This window comes from Perca flavescens, chromosome 21 (assembly GCF_004354835.1).
Source record: "Perca flavescens isolate YP-PL-M2 chromosome 21, PFLA_1.0, whole genome shotgun sequence".
NCBI classification, from domain to species: domain Eukaryota; kingdom Metazoa; phylum Chordata; class Actinopteri; order Perciformes; family Percidae; genus Perca; species Perca flavescens.
This window is the reverse complement of record NC_041351.1, coordinates 19,373,621-19,389,938: the sequence shown is the minus strand read 5'-3', so window position 1 is coordinate 19,389,938 and position 16,318 is coordinate 19,373,621. Positions and strand designations below refer to the sequence as shown.

Here is a 16,318-nt window from a genome sequence, read left to right as displayed (position 1 = left end):
ACTCACTCGATATTCAGTTGATTGCACCATCCAGCCCCATCCCCTTGTGTGTGCGCGTGCGTGTGTGTGTGTGTGTGTGTGTGTGTGTGTGTGTGTGTGTGTGTGTGTGTGTGACAGAGAGAGAGAGAGAGAGAGAGAGAGAGAGAGAGAGAGAGAGAGAGAGAGAGAGAGAAACCTGGAGAAGAACAAGGATAGCGCCAGCCAATCAGAAATCCCCTCAGGCGTTTAAAGGGATGGTGGGCAGTCTCTCGGGGCTTTATGAGCGACTTATTTTACAACCTCCACATATTCTCTCGTCTTGACCTCCCACGGACACTCAAACAGAGTGGAGCGTTCGGATGACTAACAGCCCGTTTCGCCTGACTCGAAATGGCTCTGTCCTGAGTGGCGCTTTTCTTCTTTTTCCTCCATGTGAGCTGCTGCTGGATGCTACACTACTCGCCCTCCCCCCGCCGCACTTGTTGCGCAGAAACTGGATGCGCCGCTGAGTCCTTGGAGAGGAGAGGCAGGGACGGACGGCAACAGGTGCACTCAGAGAATCTTCCCTAAAAAGGCTGCACCCACCGGAGGTAGGGAAATTACGCATCATTTGTGGTATTAATATGTTGCTGTTTTGTGACATTTTTTAACCAAAGAACATTTCATCCGTGGTGATTTATTTGAGCGTAAGGCTGATTTATATTCATTCAATTTACTGGGTTTTTCTTTCATTTTTTTGACTTTAAGATCAATCACAACTTTAAATGCCGATTTGAAGATCTTTTGACCGACTTCAGACTTCACCGCGCGCACAAAACCAGGATGCCGGTTCTGACGAGCCCCGACATTGCCAACAAGTTCACTGAGAAATGGCTGGAGGTTTACCTCGAGGATCAGGTCACCGGGTCCGACTCTGTCCCCCTGGACGACAGCCTCACTAGCCTCCACTGGCTCCAGAATTTCTCCATCCTCAACGCGGACCCGGAGCGACCCAACGGAGCTGGACCGGGCTGCCCGTCCTCCCAGCAGCACCTGTATCTCAAGCGGCTCGGCTTCCCCAGAGGAGGCACCGACTCTCCGTCCAGCCCGCCGGCCGGGGACACCGCCGCCACCGGGATGCCTCTGTACCTCGGCAGCCCCGTCACCTCTGGCAGCGAGTCCACCGCGGAGCCGCTGTTCGCCAACTGCGCACATCCAGGGAACGGCTACGTCCAGATCCCCATCCAGGCCAGCCCGCCTGTGGAAGTCGACTACAAAAGCAACCCTAAAGTCAAACCGCCCTATTCCTACGCTTCTCTCATCTGCATGGCCATGCAGGCCAGCAAGCAGCCCAAAGTAACTCTGTCCACCATCTACAACTGGATAACGGAGAATTTCTGCTACTACAGACACGCGGAGCCCAGCTGGCAGGTAACCGAGACTGGCTAACTCCCCCTTTCTATTATTGATGAGTCAGATAAATGGCGAGGTGAGGGAGAGAAGGGTGAGAGCGATTGATCTCACTGTCACCAGTATGGCACAGGACATCAGAAAAAAAACTTCTTTTTTTTTTATCAACGTGGGGAAACAACAACAACCCATCAGATGTAGTGTACATTTTAAATCCTTTCTATTTCACTGGATTAGAGACTAATTTCAGGTTTGATGATTTCCATGACAAGTGTTTCTTAATGCCAGTCTCTCCATGTTCCGAGAGAGTGCTCATACAGGGTTTTTGTCTGAGGGGATTGGTGATGGGTGGAGAAAGCACTCTAAATGTGTGTGTGTGTGTGTGTGTGTGTGTGTGTGTGTGTGTGTGTGAGGGCTCCTGAGAGAGATGGCAGCTAAGCACAGCTGATCATGTTTGAAATGCACAGAGCTGCCTGTTACTAAAAAGCCTCATTAGGTACATTTGCTTTCCAAACAACAACAATACAACCCTCCTCCTCCTCCTCCTCCTCCTCCTCCTCCTCTCCTCTCCCTACAAAGACAAACTGACACAGTCAGTTGTTGCATGACTAATTCAAATTTGCTCAAAGCCAATGAGATTATGTTAAATATCCTTTTTTTGTGTGTGTGTGTGTCTTTGTCACAGAACTCGATTCGTCACAACCTGTCCCTCAACAAGTGTTTCAGGAAGGTCCCCAGGCAGAAAGACGAGCCAGGGAAGGGAGGCTTCTGGCAGATCGATCCACAGTATGCAGATATGTTTGTCAATGGCATCTTCAAACGCAGGAGGATGTCCGCTAACAACTACAACAACAGCGGCAGCAGTGGCCCCCACAGACAGAGCAAACCGGTTCAGGGTTATCACAGCACCCAAAATGGCTACCCTTACCAAGTGCTGGGCGGCAAACGGAAGCACCTGCCCTCTAAGAACAACAGCAAGGCAATGAGGGCGACTGAGTCCCCTCTTTTAGCCTCAGAGGCCCACAAAGCAGACATCCTGAGGGGGGACTTTGACCTCGCGTCCGTGTTCGACGATGTTCTCAGCGGGAACTGTAGCACCTTCGAGGATTTGGACATCAACACGGCGCTGAGCTCCCTGGGCTGCGAGATGGAGGTTTCCATGCAGGGGAGGCAGCAGCAGGCGGCTGGGCTGGGGAGGTGGTGCGGCGGAGGGGACGTCATGGGTCAGAGCCAGCAACTGAACCACCACCAATCCTACGGTTACATGGATTGCACGCTCAATATGGGAGAGCTCCACGTGCCGCCGCCGCCGCAGCAGCAGCATCCGCAGCAGCTGGACCAGGATCAGCTGCTCCAAAGCCACCACCACCACCACCGCCACCTGCAGCAGTTCGACGAGCCCTCCGCGCTCTTCTCGGAGCAGCCCGAGGAAACGGTGCTGCAGCCCTGGGAGGAGATCAAAGAAGAGGCACAGGCGATTCCTCTGACTCTGGATCAAGGCTTCGGCCTATGCGAGAGCTTCTTCACAGAGATGCAGCCATGGGAACGAGTGGAGGCCTATCTGTGACCTTTGACCCCAAACGTCATTGACTCCTACTTATCCACTCCCAATGCCCTGAAGTCAATCATGTCTGATTACTGATCCAATATTAACCCCCAAAAAAATTACCACCGTAACCGGTTTATCTGCATCCAATCATTCTGCAATACACTGCATCTGTAATTCTTTTGTTGCTGTAACATTTACTTGTCCTTTTCTTAAAAAACAAACATCTTTTCTTAAACTGTGAACCCAGTTAACAAAGATTCCCTTACCAAAAGACATTGATCTGACTATAAAGTTTGCTGGGCAACGGGATTGGGGATTATTCCCTATCATATGATCCCATTTCTTCATAAGGGTGCCAGGAGATTGACAGCAGTGTATATCATGACACAACACTGATATTACAGACACAATGAAATGACAGTACAACAGAGAAACTTTTATAAACCAAATTAAAGTTTCCTGTGGACTGCAGAGGATTATCGCACTCTGTAGAATGTATGGCATCGGAAGGAAGAAAAATGACGAGACTGCGTGCAGAAAACCAAATTCATCCTTTAACTTGGATTTTCTGAAACTATAACAGCTCACATGTCAGGCAGCGGGTGACAAGAGAATGTGTTCAAATGAAATGGACTGAACTGCGGCTATTTGTCGCTCCGGGTGATAAAATGATGACAGAAGAAAAGTGAAGAAAACCCCATTACCCTCCTTCAAAGCACTCTCTACAAACATGCACTGTCACTACGGGACTGAGAAGACATAAAGGATTCTATTTTGCTACATTAGCATTACACATTTTTTTACTAACACGCAAAATCAGCCATTCATCAAGTTATCAGAGCAGGATGGAGACTTTAAACTCATAGTCTGAGATAATGAAATCAGTCATTTATAACTTTGTTATATAGTCAATTTAATATATACAGTATATATATATATTCATTAAAGTATATAGCATGAAGCTAGGCAGGAATATTTGCCATTTGGCTACAGTTATGAGAGGAGCAGACCTGAGAAATTGATCGCCTTCTTGTCAGTCATGAAAATCAAACATTATGCACTTTGATAGGCAGCAGTTTAAGGAACGCAAGAAAGCTTTTATTTCCAGGATGTTTAGTTTAATTTTTTTGTATCGTATTAAAACGGTGTTTTCTAAAAGTTTACTGACCATAATGAAAGTGATGCATATGCTGTAATTGTCCATGTCAGTTTGTGTTAACAATGAACTCAACACTGCAATAAGTCGACTGGTCAAGTTTTTTGTTTTGTTTTTTTTGTTGCTTAAATATACTGTTTTCTGTACAAATAAAATAAAAAACAGGGCATTTGTTGATTATATTTCGCCAAATTTGTTAATAAGGAATATGCAGTTTATTGGTGTCTCTGTGTTGATTAATGATAAAATAAGAGAGTTCTGTTTTCTGTCACTGGGTGATGGATTTGTCCTTATTGATTACGTTGGTGTACGTCCTTTTTTATTTGTATGGGTTGCTTTCACAAGTCTTGAATTTCAAAATGTGTCTGAGAATATAATAACTCTGTTGGTTTGAGGGGACAAATGATGAGCAGATACATAGACTCAACTCTTAAAAGGTCAGATTTTCTTATTGTATCATATTGATCAAGTTTGATACGAGCTCTTTAATCCTACTATGTTGTTTTCATTTGTACTTTTTTATGCTGTTTAAAAATGCAATCATGCCTTGATGAAGAACAATAACAAAAACATGTATTGTTTGCTTGTCATTGTGAAATATCAGCGATTAAAACACCCACACATGATGAAGTGCAGTATGAAGCTCTAGTCAGGATTATTGAGTTAAAGCTCTGTGTGTGCGCAATGAAGAGATACAAGGTCTATCAGAGTATATAATTAATCAGCACGGGCAGGTCTGGACTTGTTTAGTATTTAAAACATTCAAGGGGTCCTATAATAGCATAAACAGCTCGACAATACAATGCTATCTGATACATTAGACAATAGAGAATTTGACCTTCAGCACGAGCTTTGATTATTAAAACTGTGGGTATTCAACTCTATTATAGCCTTTGAGACAACAATACTGTGCTGTAGGGATGACATATTTTTGTTGGCCAACCCGGAAGTTAGCATTGGCCTGGTCCCCTTGACAAAAGGCCAATGGGATTTTTCCATTAGATTTTGGATTACTGCAGAGAATAAGCTATAATATAGAATTTAGGTTTTTTGTTCAGCAAAATAATCTGATTCTTAAAGCATAAATGCAATCGTCAGAAGTATAAAGCTAACGGTACGTGGAAATCTTTTAAGATTGTGTTAACCACAGACAATATTTCAGGCATCGGACCAAAAATCCATTTAAAAAACAACAATCGACTTCGAGACAAGGGAACCAAAAGCGCAAAAATGCTTAACTCATTTCTGGGTTTTAGGATTGTTTCTACAGCACTCTATTGAAAAGGGATAAATAAGCATTTCTCTTTTTTCAATAACTTGTGGCAAAGGGTTTAATAAACAAGAACGTGAACAAGACAAAGAGCCACAGCCATGCTAGCAGCTTAGTGAGGCTAACTGCTAACATCAATGCTAACATGCTCACATGTTGATGCCAAGCGGTAATGTTTACCATGTTCACCATCTTAGTTTAGCGTGTTAGCATGCTAACTATTGCACTAAAGCAATGAACATTTCTGTACAAAAATGTAAATACATGCAATACGCAACATCAGTTAGAATCCAATAGTAACCAGACTAAGTATAGATCTACTACCACGCTAGCAGACTGAGTGGCTGTTCTTATAGCAGTGCTTTGGGCTAAATGCTAACATCAGCATGCTAGCATACACACAGAGACAGTTAAATACGTTTAGCAGGTAGGCCTATGTTCACCATTTTAGTTTAGCATTTAGACTAGTTGAGGAACATCCCTCAAATAGTCATTGAGAAGCTTCACTCAAAACCACAAATGCCAATCTCATGGCGGTGCTACACGAAAAAGTGAGGGGATCCTGTGCGGTAATTTCACGGTAATCTATCAAACTGTTGTCAAGATAATCTAAAATAGGTCTGAACCAAAGTGGTGGACTGACTGACCGACCGACTGACAGCCCGACTGACTGGTTAGCCTATCCTTATTTTTACGGTCTATGTTGCCATCCATAGGATCACACTGCTAGCATGTCTAAACATGAAAAACATAATATAAAACTAAAGAAGTTTTAGTGATAAAGAATACATACATTAGATTAGAATCATACAGTGAATAAAAGCCAAAGATGTGTTAAAAGTGCATTTACAGACTACATGGATGATTTTCCTCAGGCAGGATGCCCAAACTGTGGAGCTCATAGTTCACAAACGTACAGGAGATTTCTGCCCCGAGGTTCATAAGAGGCCAGGAGTTCAAAAAGTTAACTCAGCCACAGAAAGTACAATCACTATGTCTGAGTGTAGTGAGTTCACGTTCTTTACAGTTGATTAAATGTTTTGATTGTGCGCTTCAGGGTCAAATCAGTTTAATGAAAGGAAAAAGAACTCTCTAATCAAGATTTCTGTCAACTCCAATGAATGCCGTGAAAACGTAATGCTTTCTTTCTCTTGCTCCACATGTTGACCTTGTATCTATCTCGTATCATCAAGACATGTCTCATAGCTGTTAGTAAATGCCCTCAAAAGTCACCACCACACCTAATATCACCCTTTTCCAGGATTTTGGTTGCATGCCCTGTATGAAAATGTGCTTTTCCAGCTCAAATCTCTTTTTAATTGAAATTGTTAGATGAAAAAGGGGAGAAATGCATAAGGCTTATCCCGGTCCCTCTGGCTCACGGCACCCAGCTGCGACAGGTCATGTGTGGAGATCTCCAGGAATGGGTGGAATAACTTAGATTCCTAAAAACAGCAGGGACTGAAGCCTGATTCCAGGCCTGAGGCGTGTGACTACTGGCCACCTTGCCACCAGAAAATCACTCCAGCTGATGGAGAGGCTGATCCTGTGACAGCTGCAAGTCATTTTATACCAGTTATAGGTGACTTCTATTTGCAGAGGAAATGTGAATAATCAGTGTTACTATCAAGCTCAAGTTGAAGGCTAAAGAGGCACCCTTTGTACCCAAACATGTGTGTGTGTGTGTGTGTGTGTGTGTGTGTGTGTGTGTGTGTGTGTGTGTGCGAACTTTTACATTTGTCTCTGTTTGTCTGTGACCGTGTGCACATGTGCGCTTACATTATATACGCCCATAATGTTTGTGTTGCTCCACAGGCTTCTTTGTCTGCACTCGCACTGATGTGTGCGCTGCCCGCTGAGTGTGTGTGTATACGGGTGCGATCGAAGCCCCGTGGCGGCCCAGATAACACTATCTCTGTGGAGCCAGAGTCCCGTGGTTCTATTCAGTGCTGTGGATGAGAGGCTGGGACTGCCCAGCACGCGGACCTGCTCAAAGAAGGAGGAACAAGCTGGCCTATCACTGTAGGCTAACCTGGCTTATAATGGTTTATATCCTCCTCGTTGGTGCCCCTCTGGGGGGATCTGCATCATGTGTGTTTGTGTGTGAGTTTGGGAGGGTTATACAGAAGAGGGCAAGAGACAAGAACAGGGTGTATTCGGTGTTTTATTGCCATCATGGCACCCTCTGGACAGCTCCTGATTAGAGTCAGGCATGAACAGGGTCAACCAGCTTTGCTAAAGAAGCGCCCCTCCCAGCGTGACATAGACAGAGGGTTCAGCTTTCCATTTATTGTGGATAGCCACAGAGCTATTCTTTAAGGGAAACGGCTAATAGAAGACACATGATGGGGGTCCCACATTAATTAGATCCTTCATTGTGGCACAGAGCAAAAAGTGGCAGTGGGAAGGCCCTAAGTCTGTTTTATAGCCCCTAAGGAACCCCTGAGATTGAGTGATTACATGTACAAATAAGTCTTGGATCACACTGATAAATGCAATTTCCTCATGAATCGACACACATGTCAGGAAAGGACCTTCATCAGGAATAACCTTCACCTCTCTGAATTGGTGGGAAATTGTCGTCCATCTCTTGTTTCCAAGCCCTCATCACATATTGATAAGGAAAAAAGACTGGGATGATATTCAACAGTCTGACGGTCCATTATTGCTTCTCCAGGCTGGCCCGAAACAAGAGGAGGGACTTAGGCAGGAAATACACCTAAATAGTCTTTCCAAAGGCCTGTTGTTTATGTATGAAATGCTAATTAGGTTTCCATTTAGAATGCCTGTTCCATTTTTGAAAGGAATTGCGGATGGTAAATTACAATAAAAGGACTGAAGTGTAGTAGGGTGGGTGGGGGTTTCTTTCATTTACAGAGATTAGTGGTTTACCTACTTGCATAATTGGTCAAAGTGTACACATGGCCATGTTTACATCCAGTAAGAACAGGATCATTACTTGAAGAACTGAATGTTTCCTAGCATTATCCATCCACACCAGTGGAGCTTTTTGTCCAGAAAAGCCTTTATTCTTCCGAATGTGGTGTTGACTAACGAAGACTGGATCGCCAAATTTGCCAACACCACATGAACCCACACAGAAACCCTCTAGATTCTGTTTTGATGTGCTAATTTTATTTATTCGGGGCATGTAGTGCAGACAAATGCAGGTGTGCAAATGAGTGCAAACACGACTGCACACACACAGATGGCAATTAGGAATATGTATAGAGATTATTTAAGGCCAAAGAGGCTCTACTCACCTTTATATGGGTTGTTCAGTGCTTATTTGTCGAATCCCCTATTGTGTTCTTGATGTCTCTCCAGAGATGTAGCTGGAACTTGTGGAACATACACTCGGGATTCGGCATTCGCTGCAGGGTGCAAAAACATCATAAACCATTTCCATTACATCTGTTATGCTCCTGAGTACTCAGAGTGCCTTTTCCATGAGGGCCTTGACCTTTACATTTTTCTCGTACCCCACAGAGCAGACTTTCAATGACTGCTTCTTAGTGACAGTGCTGCTGCTCGTTAAGATAAGGAACTCCAGTGAGGTCAACCTCGTGGAAAACACACTCGGTGCCACTGCGGAGCACACTGCACATCTCCGATGCCATCACTCAGTCAGTCAATCATATAGGGATCATTTGACTGTGAACGTTGGCCACTCCTGTGTACTGTTGCTTTGTGGTGGTGTTGTTTGGAAGATGATGTGTGTCAAATGTCCTATTGTTTCCCAGTAGCTCTTAACATGTGATATTTGCACGTGTACAGCTTTATTATATAGTATCGTGTTTTTAGTACAATGCATATAATTGCCCCAGTGTGTGCCAATGGTTTTATATCATGAAATCAGATCGCATGTAATTATAACTTTTTATTTCAAAATAATATTTATGTGGTTTTATGCTATTTTATGTTGTATAATACTGTATATCATATTGCATATATAGAGAGAGAGTGACAGACATTTTCCTATTGACTTACGTTTTTGCAGGGGTTATAGACATCTCTTGTGAAATTACAAGAGATGTCTATAACCCCTGCAAAATGACTAGTTTCACTATCAGAAATTGATACATTTGGTCTGATAACATTTTCCAATGGGGTAAAGAGCCTTTCAGACAAAAGGTGGCATGGGCACCACTGTGCTCTGAAACCCATTGTTTGCAGAGCACAGTGCGCTGTAGATGTACGCTGATGTCCCCAGCAGCAAGCGCAGCACAAACCACGTTTGGTCTGAACACAAGCAGTAACATGATCTGACAAATTGAGGAAAATGGCACCCAAAAAAGGTAAGTTCTTTAAGGCAGTGCTAAAGACCTACTCACAAGAAAGTGGCAATGTAATGTCTGCACCCCTGGAGACATAGGGACTACTTGCAGGGCTAGTTGGTAAACTACTGTAGCTGATGAGCTAACAGCTAACCTAGCAAACCAGAACATGCTAGTGTAGTCAGTGATAATGTCCTAATAGAGCACCTTTTTATTTTCCCTGTAATGTGCCTTTTACTCCCCCCTTACATTTTATTCTTTTCAATAGAGAGTTACTAAAGAGTGGGGAAAAGCTTTATGAGTTAGTTGGCTAGGCAACGCTGTAAATTTGTGTAAAAGTTCACCAAATTCTAGTGTATAGGTCCGTAGCATTTGCCTGGAAAAATTAAGCTTTCTAAATAAAGAACGCCCATACGCTTGTGTAATATTCATAATATAATTGTATGGATAAATAAGTGAGCAACCTATGTGTAGCATATATGTGTGTTCTTTTGGCTTGTGTGCGTGTATGTGTGCATCTTGGCATCCACCATTCGGTCACTGAAAGACATTCTTGCCCCGTGCCTTCGGTCTCTATGGTCGCAGGGAGCGGCTGATTGTCCCACAGGCAGACAGGAGGAGGGCACACAGCTGCCATACATACACACATGGCACGGAGACAATTACGCGCACAGACTCAAGCCAGCCACAGATTACTCAGGCACACTGACACCACTGCACGAACCCTTACACTGTCAAGCGTTTGCACACACTCAAGCCCACACATAAAGGGCTAGCCAGAGGGCAGCGTGTCAGGAGGGTGAGCATGGTCGAGAGTGTAGAGAGCGAGCCAGGACAGCGCTGGAGCTCTGCCACTCACACTGCGTCAGTCTCGGTGCCAAGGAGCAGAGCAGAAAACAAGTCTGGACCAACCTTCTCAATCTGGCCTGCTGCTCTGCCTGATTCCCAGCCAGAAAACTCTCGCCAGGTTTAAGTTACGATGTGCAACCTTTTGTACTGTCCTACCTGACTTGTTGATCATATAGATCCATGGATCCCAACTTCTTTTTGTCTACATCCCTATCAGATAAAGTCCCCCTACATTGAACAAACTATCCATCTATCTATCTATCTATCTATCCATCTATCTCAACCATTTATTCATATTTTTAGCTAACTATTTGAACTAGTTATCCTTTACTTTGAGCTAACTATTTCAACTGTTTATCCATCACTTTTAGTTAACTATTTGGTAACACTTTACTTGACGGTATCTACATAAGATTGACATGACACTGTCGTGAACACATGACACTGTCATGACACATGAACCCTAACCGTAACCCTAACCCTAACTTGTCATGACAAAAACCGAATGGCACTTAATGACAGAAGCGTTATGTCATAAACATTTATGACTTGTTTATAATGTTTATGACACGTTCATGACAGTGTCATGTCACTCTTATGTAGATACCTTCAAGTAAAGTGTAACCAACTATTTTAACCGTTTATTCATAATTCTTAGCTAACTATTCAATTCTTCTCGCTTGCTAACGTTTCCATTCAATCTCAGTGGTAACATGCAACTATAAGGTGTTACAACTGACTGGGAGGTGTGTACTGTGCAGTCAGCCTATCAGATGCTTATCTAGTGGTTCTTGTAACAGTATATATACTGAAGATCAGCAGCATACCAATTTGTAATCCTGTATGGATGTTTATCTTCTTCCTATACACAAACAAATATCTGGATCTATATTCTTTAATCAAATCATATATATATATATATATATATATATATATATATATATATAGATAGATATATTTCATATAGCTGTCAGATATAACATGAATTTAGTGAAAAGTCTTTTACTATTTCAGCATCAGCATTTAATTTTTCTTCCACAATGCCGCTTACGAGTGACCGAGAAAATCAAGGATATTCAGTGAAAAGCAAAGAAACAGAGATGAAACATACAAAAGATTCTAGATATGTTTGCACTTGAATGCTTCATTTATGTATCTGCTGTATGTCTGTCTGCCGGTCTGTCCATGTGTGTCTTTGACAGCAATACAAGGTTGTGTGTGTGTGTGTCCTTCCACCCCCGCCTACTATCCAGGACCTCTTCAAGCTACTAGACTGCCTCCACCAACCCCCTCCTCGACACACGCACGCATGCCACACACACACACACACACACACACACACACACACACACACACACACACACTTATTCCATTCTTCTCCTATGTCTGCGCGCCGCTGAAGGCTCTTATTTGATTAGCTGCGATTTGCTTTGTGAAGCAGTGGAGCATTTGGCTCACTGGGGGAGCTATACACAGCAAACATACACTTTCACGGACGCATGCAGCGGTTCTCAGACAAAACACACACAAAGACACGTACAGGATACGTACACACAGAAAATTTCAAATCCAGTTTTTCCTCAAGATTGCTCCAATCGTGTGTTCTTCCTTTAAGTATGCAGTGCAGTGAGGAACAGAAACGTGCAATTATGCACATAAGCTCGTACGATTGACAAATGCATATCCTGACAACAACAACAACAACTCCACAATCTCCAAACATGTGGACCGACATGTGAGCGTCACAGGCTTCACTGTAAGCGGTTCCTTTAACAGTGACTAACCAACGTCTGTTTACTGGCCATGACCTCATCTCGGCCTTCACAGGAAATCACCTCTGATTACATAAGGATGACTGCGGAGCGACACCCTATCTACCAGGCCTTAGTTGCACTAACTACCTCCTTCAATAATGGATGCAAGGTCAATGTGTTGTGGAAGGTGCGTGTCTTTGGGAGGCACGTGAAAAAGACACAACACAAACAACGGCGACATTGTGTCAATGTCAGACTCCTTATGCCTTTGTGTTCTCTTCATTCATCAGGGAAGATGCACACAGGGTGACAGATTAAAGGAAACCAATGTTAAGCTGCAGTAGCACTAACATGATGCTTGGGTTGGGGTTTGTGAATGCAGAAGCACATGCTTTACACCAGCGGTGTAGTCTACGTGATACGCAGGTATACGCAGTATATCCACTATACCCACTAAGGTAATATACCCACATATACCATATACCCACATACATCTGGCGCGTGATGTCAGGCTTTGCATCTCATCTTCCGCTCTCTTTGTGTTGCCGTCCTCAAAATCCCTTCGCGGTGGGAAACTAGGACAACAAACTACTAGCCAGCAAGCTACATGCAAAATGACAAGTTTGGAAGAAAATTTAGACCGTGCAGGCCTTCTTGGTTCTTTCTGTGAATAATTGGTAAAACTTACAAAGAATTATGTTTACGGCAGTTGCTCTCTAACTGACGTTTCGGGACCAATTGGCAGGAATGTACACACAGCGATATACTGGTAAGAGCAAATGACGTTTAACCATGTATCCAGCTAATTTAAAAAGCTCACGTTACTGTATTGTGTGAACAGTTCATTTAATATTTGATGTGACGTTTTCTTTTGCAGGGTGCAAATGTTCCATCAGAACAAGTTTCTTTGCGAGAGTATTCTGCAGAGCCACAAGACGATTGTGATTGGTTTAAAGAAATGCAAACAACCCAGAGTGTTTTTTTAATTCCTATCCCAGAATGTACCGGTATTTGTGGTGTAGCCAGACCCTACTCTACAGTGCGAGACAATTTTTATACTCATCCAACCATTTGGTGACCCCTTGTGTACTGAAGCATCTGCGTCTGTCTCTCCACTCATTTATTCAGATTTTATTGTTTTGTTTATTATTGTTGCTCACCTACAAGTAGAGAACCTCCAGAGCCAAAACTGCAGTCACAGGGGGTTTATTTGTAAGGGCTCTTTGATTTAAACCTATATGTAGTTTATCCATCATTCCACATTGTATGATTATTGATTTGCACTAAAAATAACCACTTAAGCGGCTTTTATTATGCAGAAGTGTATTTTAAAGGGGAACTTTACACTTCAATGTCTGATTACATGTGTTGGGGAGTGCTACTGCATACAGTACAGGCCAAAAGTTTGGACACACCTTCTCATTCAATGCGTTTCCTTTTTATTTTCATGACTATTTACATTGTAGATTCTCACTGAAGGCATCAAAACTATGAATGAACACATATGGAATTATGTACTTAACAAAAAAGTGTGAAATAACTGAAAACATGTCTTATATTTTAGATTCTTCAAAGTAGCCACCCTTTGCTTTTTTATTAATAAGGGAAAAAATTCCACTAATTAACCGCAACAAAGCACACCTGTGAAGTGAAAACCATTTCAGATGACTACCTCATGAAGCTCAGTGAGAGAACAACAAGGGTTTGCAGAGTTATCAAAAAAAGCAGAGAATCTACAATGTAAATAGTCATGAAAATAAAGAAACACATTGAATGAGAAGGTGTGTCCAAACCTTTGGCCTGTACTGAAGATTTTTTTTTTTTGGCTCCAGGGGGAGCTGTATGACATCTGTTTAATTGCCTCAAGTGATGAAGTGAAAATAATCTGCAGGCATGGAATCAGTAAGAAGTGAGTTTACCACACCTCTGTAGCCGCTCCCCATCTCTGTGAGGCAAGTACCTCAAGGCTACATTAGCTGCCGCTACTATTACCAGACACCTGAACCGAAGTGCCGGCAATCGAGTTGCATGGTGGGTAATATAGGCACCAGCTTTTGACAAAGAAGGAGAATGAGGAAAAATTGGAAATGGGCTTGAATGGGCTCTCGGCCTGACGGACTTGCAGAGCAAATCTCAAATTTGCCGGAAGTTCGTCAGGGTTTTCCCAGGCTACTGGAAAGTCCCAATTCTCCAATTTAACACACGGCAGATGGTTTATGATCATCCATGTGTGGTCAAGCTGGTTTGAGATTCATACGCACAGCTATGTTTCAATTATGTTTAACCAAAGTCTTATGACATGTAAGCAAGTGCAGTGTCATTACAAGAGACAAGATTGTATGTAAATCTAAATCAAACAGCAAAGCCAAAGCCAAGAGCATGTCAACATCCAACTCACCAACATTTTGGTGTCCCTCATTGCTATCATTGAGCCCAAGAACAGTGTCTGAAAATGTAAAGGTTTAGTGTTTTATTGAACCCTTACATATTTAAGTAATCATGTTTGTCAACCTTCACTTTCCGGTAAAACTAGATCTATGAGATGACCCACAAAATCCTCTAAACATCTTACCGATGGCAATTTTCAGGGAGAGGTGGCTGCTTTGTTTTTATGTTAATTCCCATCTGTCACCCATGTGTCCTGCAATGACAAGCAGAAATGTCTCCTCATTTGAGTTTCTCGTTCTCTACTCCAGATCTCCTGTTTCTCTCCCTCTCTCCTCCACCCCTCCCCCATGCACCCTCCACCACAAGGGGTTAATTAAAACTGATTGGGTCCTCTGAGACCACACCTGCCTCTGACAGCTAAGGTATCAGGCTCACATGAGCCCTGTGCATTTGTGTTTGTGCGGATATGTGGTTAGCACATCAATCTGTTAGCACATCATGTGTTCTGCTGCTCCGAGTTCAGAGCGGCCCCATTAGAGCACGATGATAGCTATCAGCGTGTACGTGATGGTCGGTTTATCCATATGCATTTGCGCCTGGCCTCCAGTATTTAACTCTGCATTTGCATATGATTTGTGGCGGTAGATATGGGTTTCATTTGTGTGTGTGTGTCCCTTCTTTTCATAGCCACTTAAGGGTCTCACTCTTGATGTGCTGATTGGACTCTGCTGGCTGGAACCAATCGCTGCTCTGCTTTAAGTTCACGCCTGTCTGCCTGTCTGTCGTGTCGAGAGCCATTGGAGGAAGAGACGTATATACAATTTGAGCCTCAGATCATCACCTTCGCCATCACTGAGATCACACACACACACACACACACACAAAATAAAGTATCATCAGTTAGTGTCATTACAGTTCACACGGATGCTGATAGAGCAGAAGCCTACACACATCTACGTAAACAGTCAAATGCATGAATGAAACTGATGAAAAACATGATGGCCCACATTAAGGCTGTGATTGTGTGTGTGTGTGTGTGTGTGTGTGTGTGTGCATATTTTCTGGCAAATGAGGTGTTTGTGTGTAGAGGCAAGAACTAGTGTTGTATAACAGCAGCTGGCAGGGGAGAGGTGTCGCGCCCCACACACACACACACACACACACACACACACACACACACACACACACACACACACACACACACTGCTGCTTGGTTGGCAAGTAGAACAGTCAAATTAGCCACTGGAGAACAAGCTGATCCAAGAGCTCTGCAGGGAAAAGGTGAAGGGAAAAAAAGCGATAAAATGGGGAGAGAAAGAGATAGAGAAATGGAGATGGAGGAAGAAGTGAAAAAAGAACAGCACGGACATGACAGAGAGAAGGAAGATAAGAGGCAGCACCGTGAGGCGACGGCACGACAGAGTTGTAAATGAGTCAGAGAAAATAAGAGTGGGGGGGGATGAGAGAAGTAGAGGAGGTAATTGAGAGAGGGGAAGACACTGAGACCAATGCTTGAGGCAAAATGAGCCATTATGAGCGAGGAAATAAGGTTAGAGGTGGTAACGGTGGTATAACAAGGGGAGATGTGACACTATGAAGACAGAAACACAGCAAAGAGGGGACCACTTTGATGATGTAAACTTCAAGTTAAGTTACTTTAAGTGAAGTAATAAAAACACAAAATATGATGAAGTTTCATCTGGAAGA

General features: G+C 43.3%; 1 protein-coding gene across 1 annotated transcript; it reads left to right on the top strand.

Moving 5' to 3' along the window:
* Positions 1-313: 313 nt before the first annotated feature.
* Positions 314-3,829, top strand: foxj1b (forkhead box J1b). The gene is made up of 3 exons (XM_028568668.1): positions 314-569; positions 727-1,389; positions 2,054-3,829. Exons 2-3 carry the CDS (start codon positions 802-804, stop codon positions 2,933-2,935), a joined length of 1,470 nt encoding a protein of 489 aa, XP_028424469.1. The 5' UTR covers positions 314-569; positions 727-801; the 3' UTR covers positions 2,936-3,829.
* Positions 3,830-16,318: the final 12,489 nt, after the last annotated feature.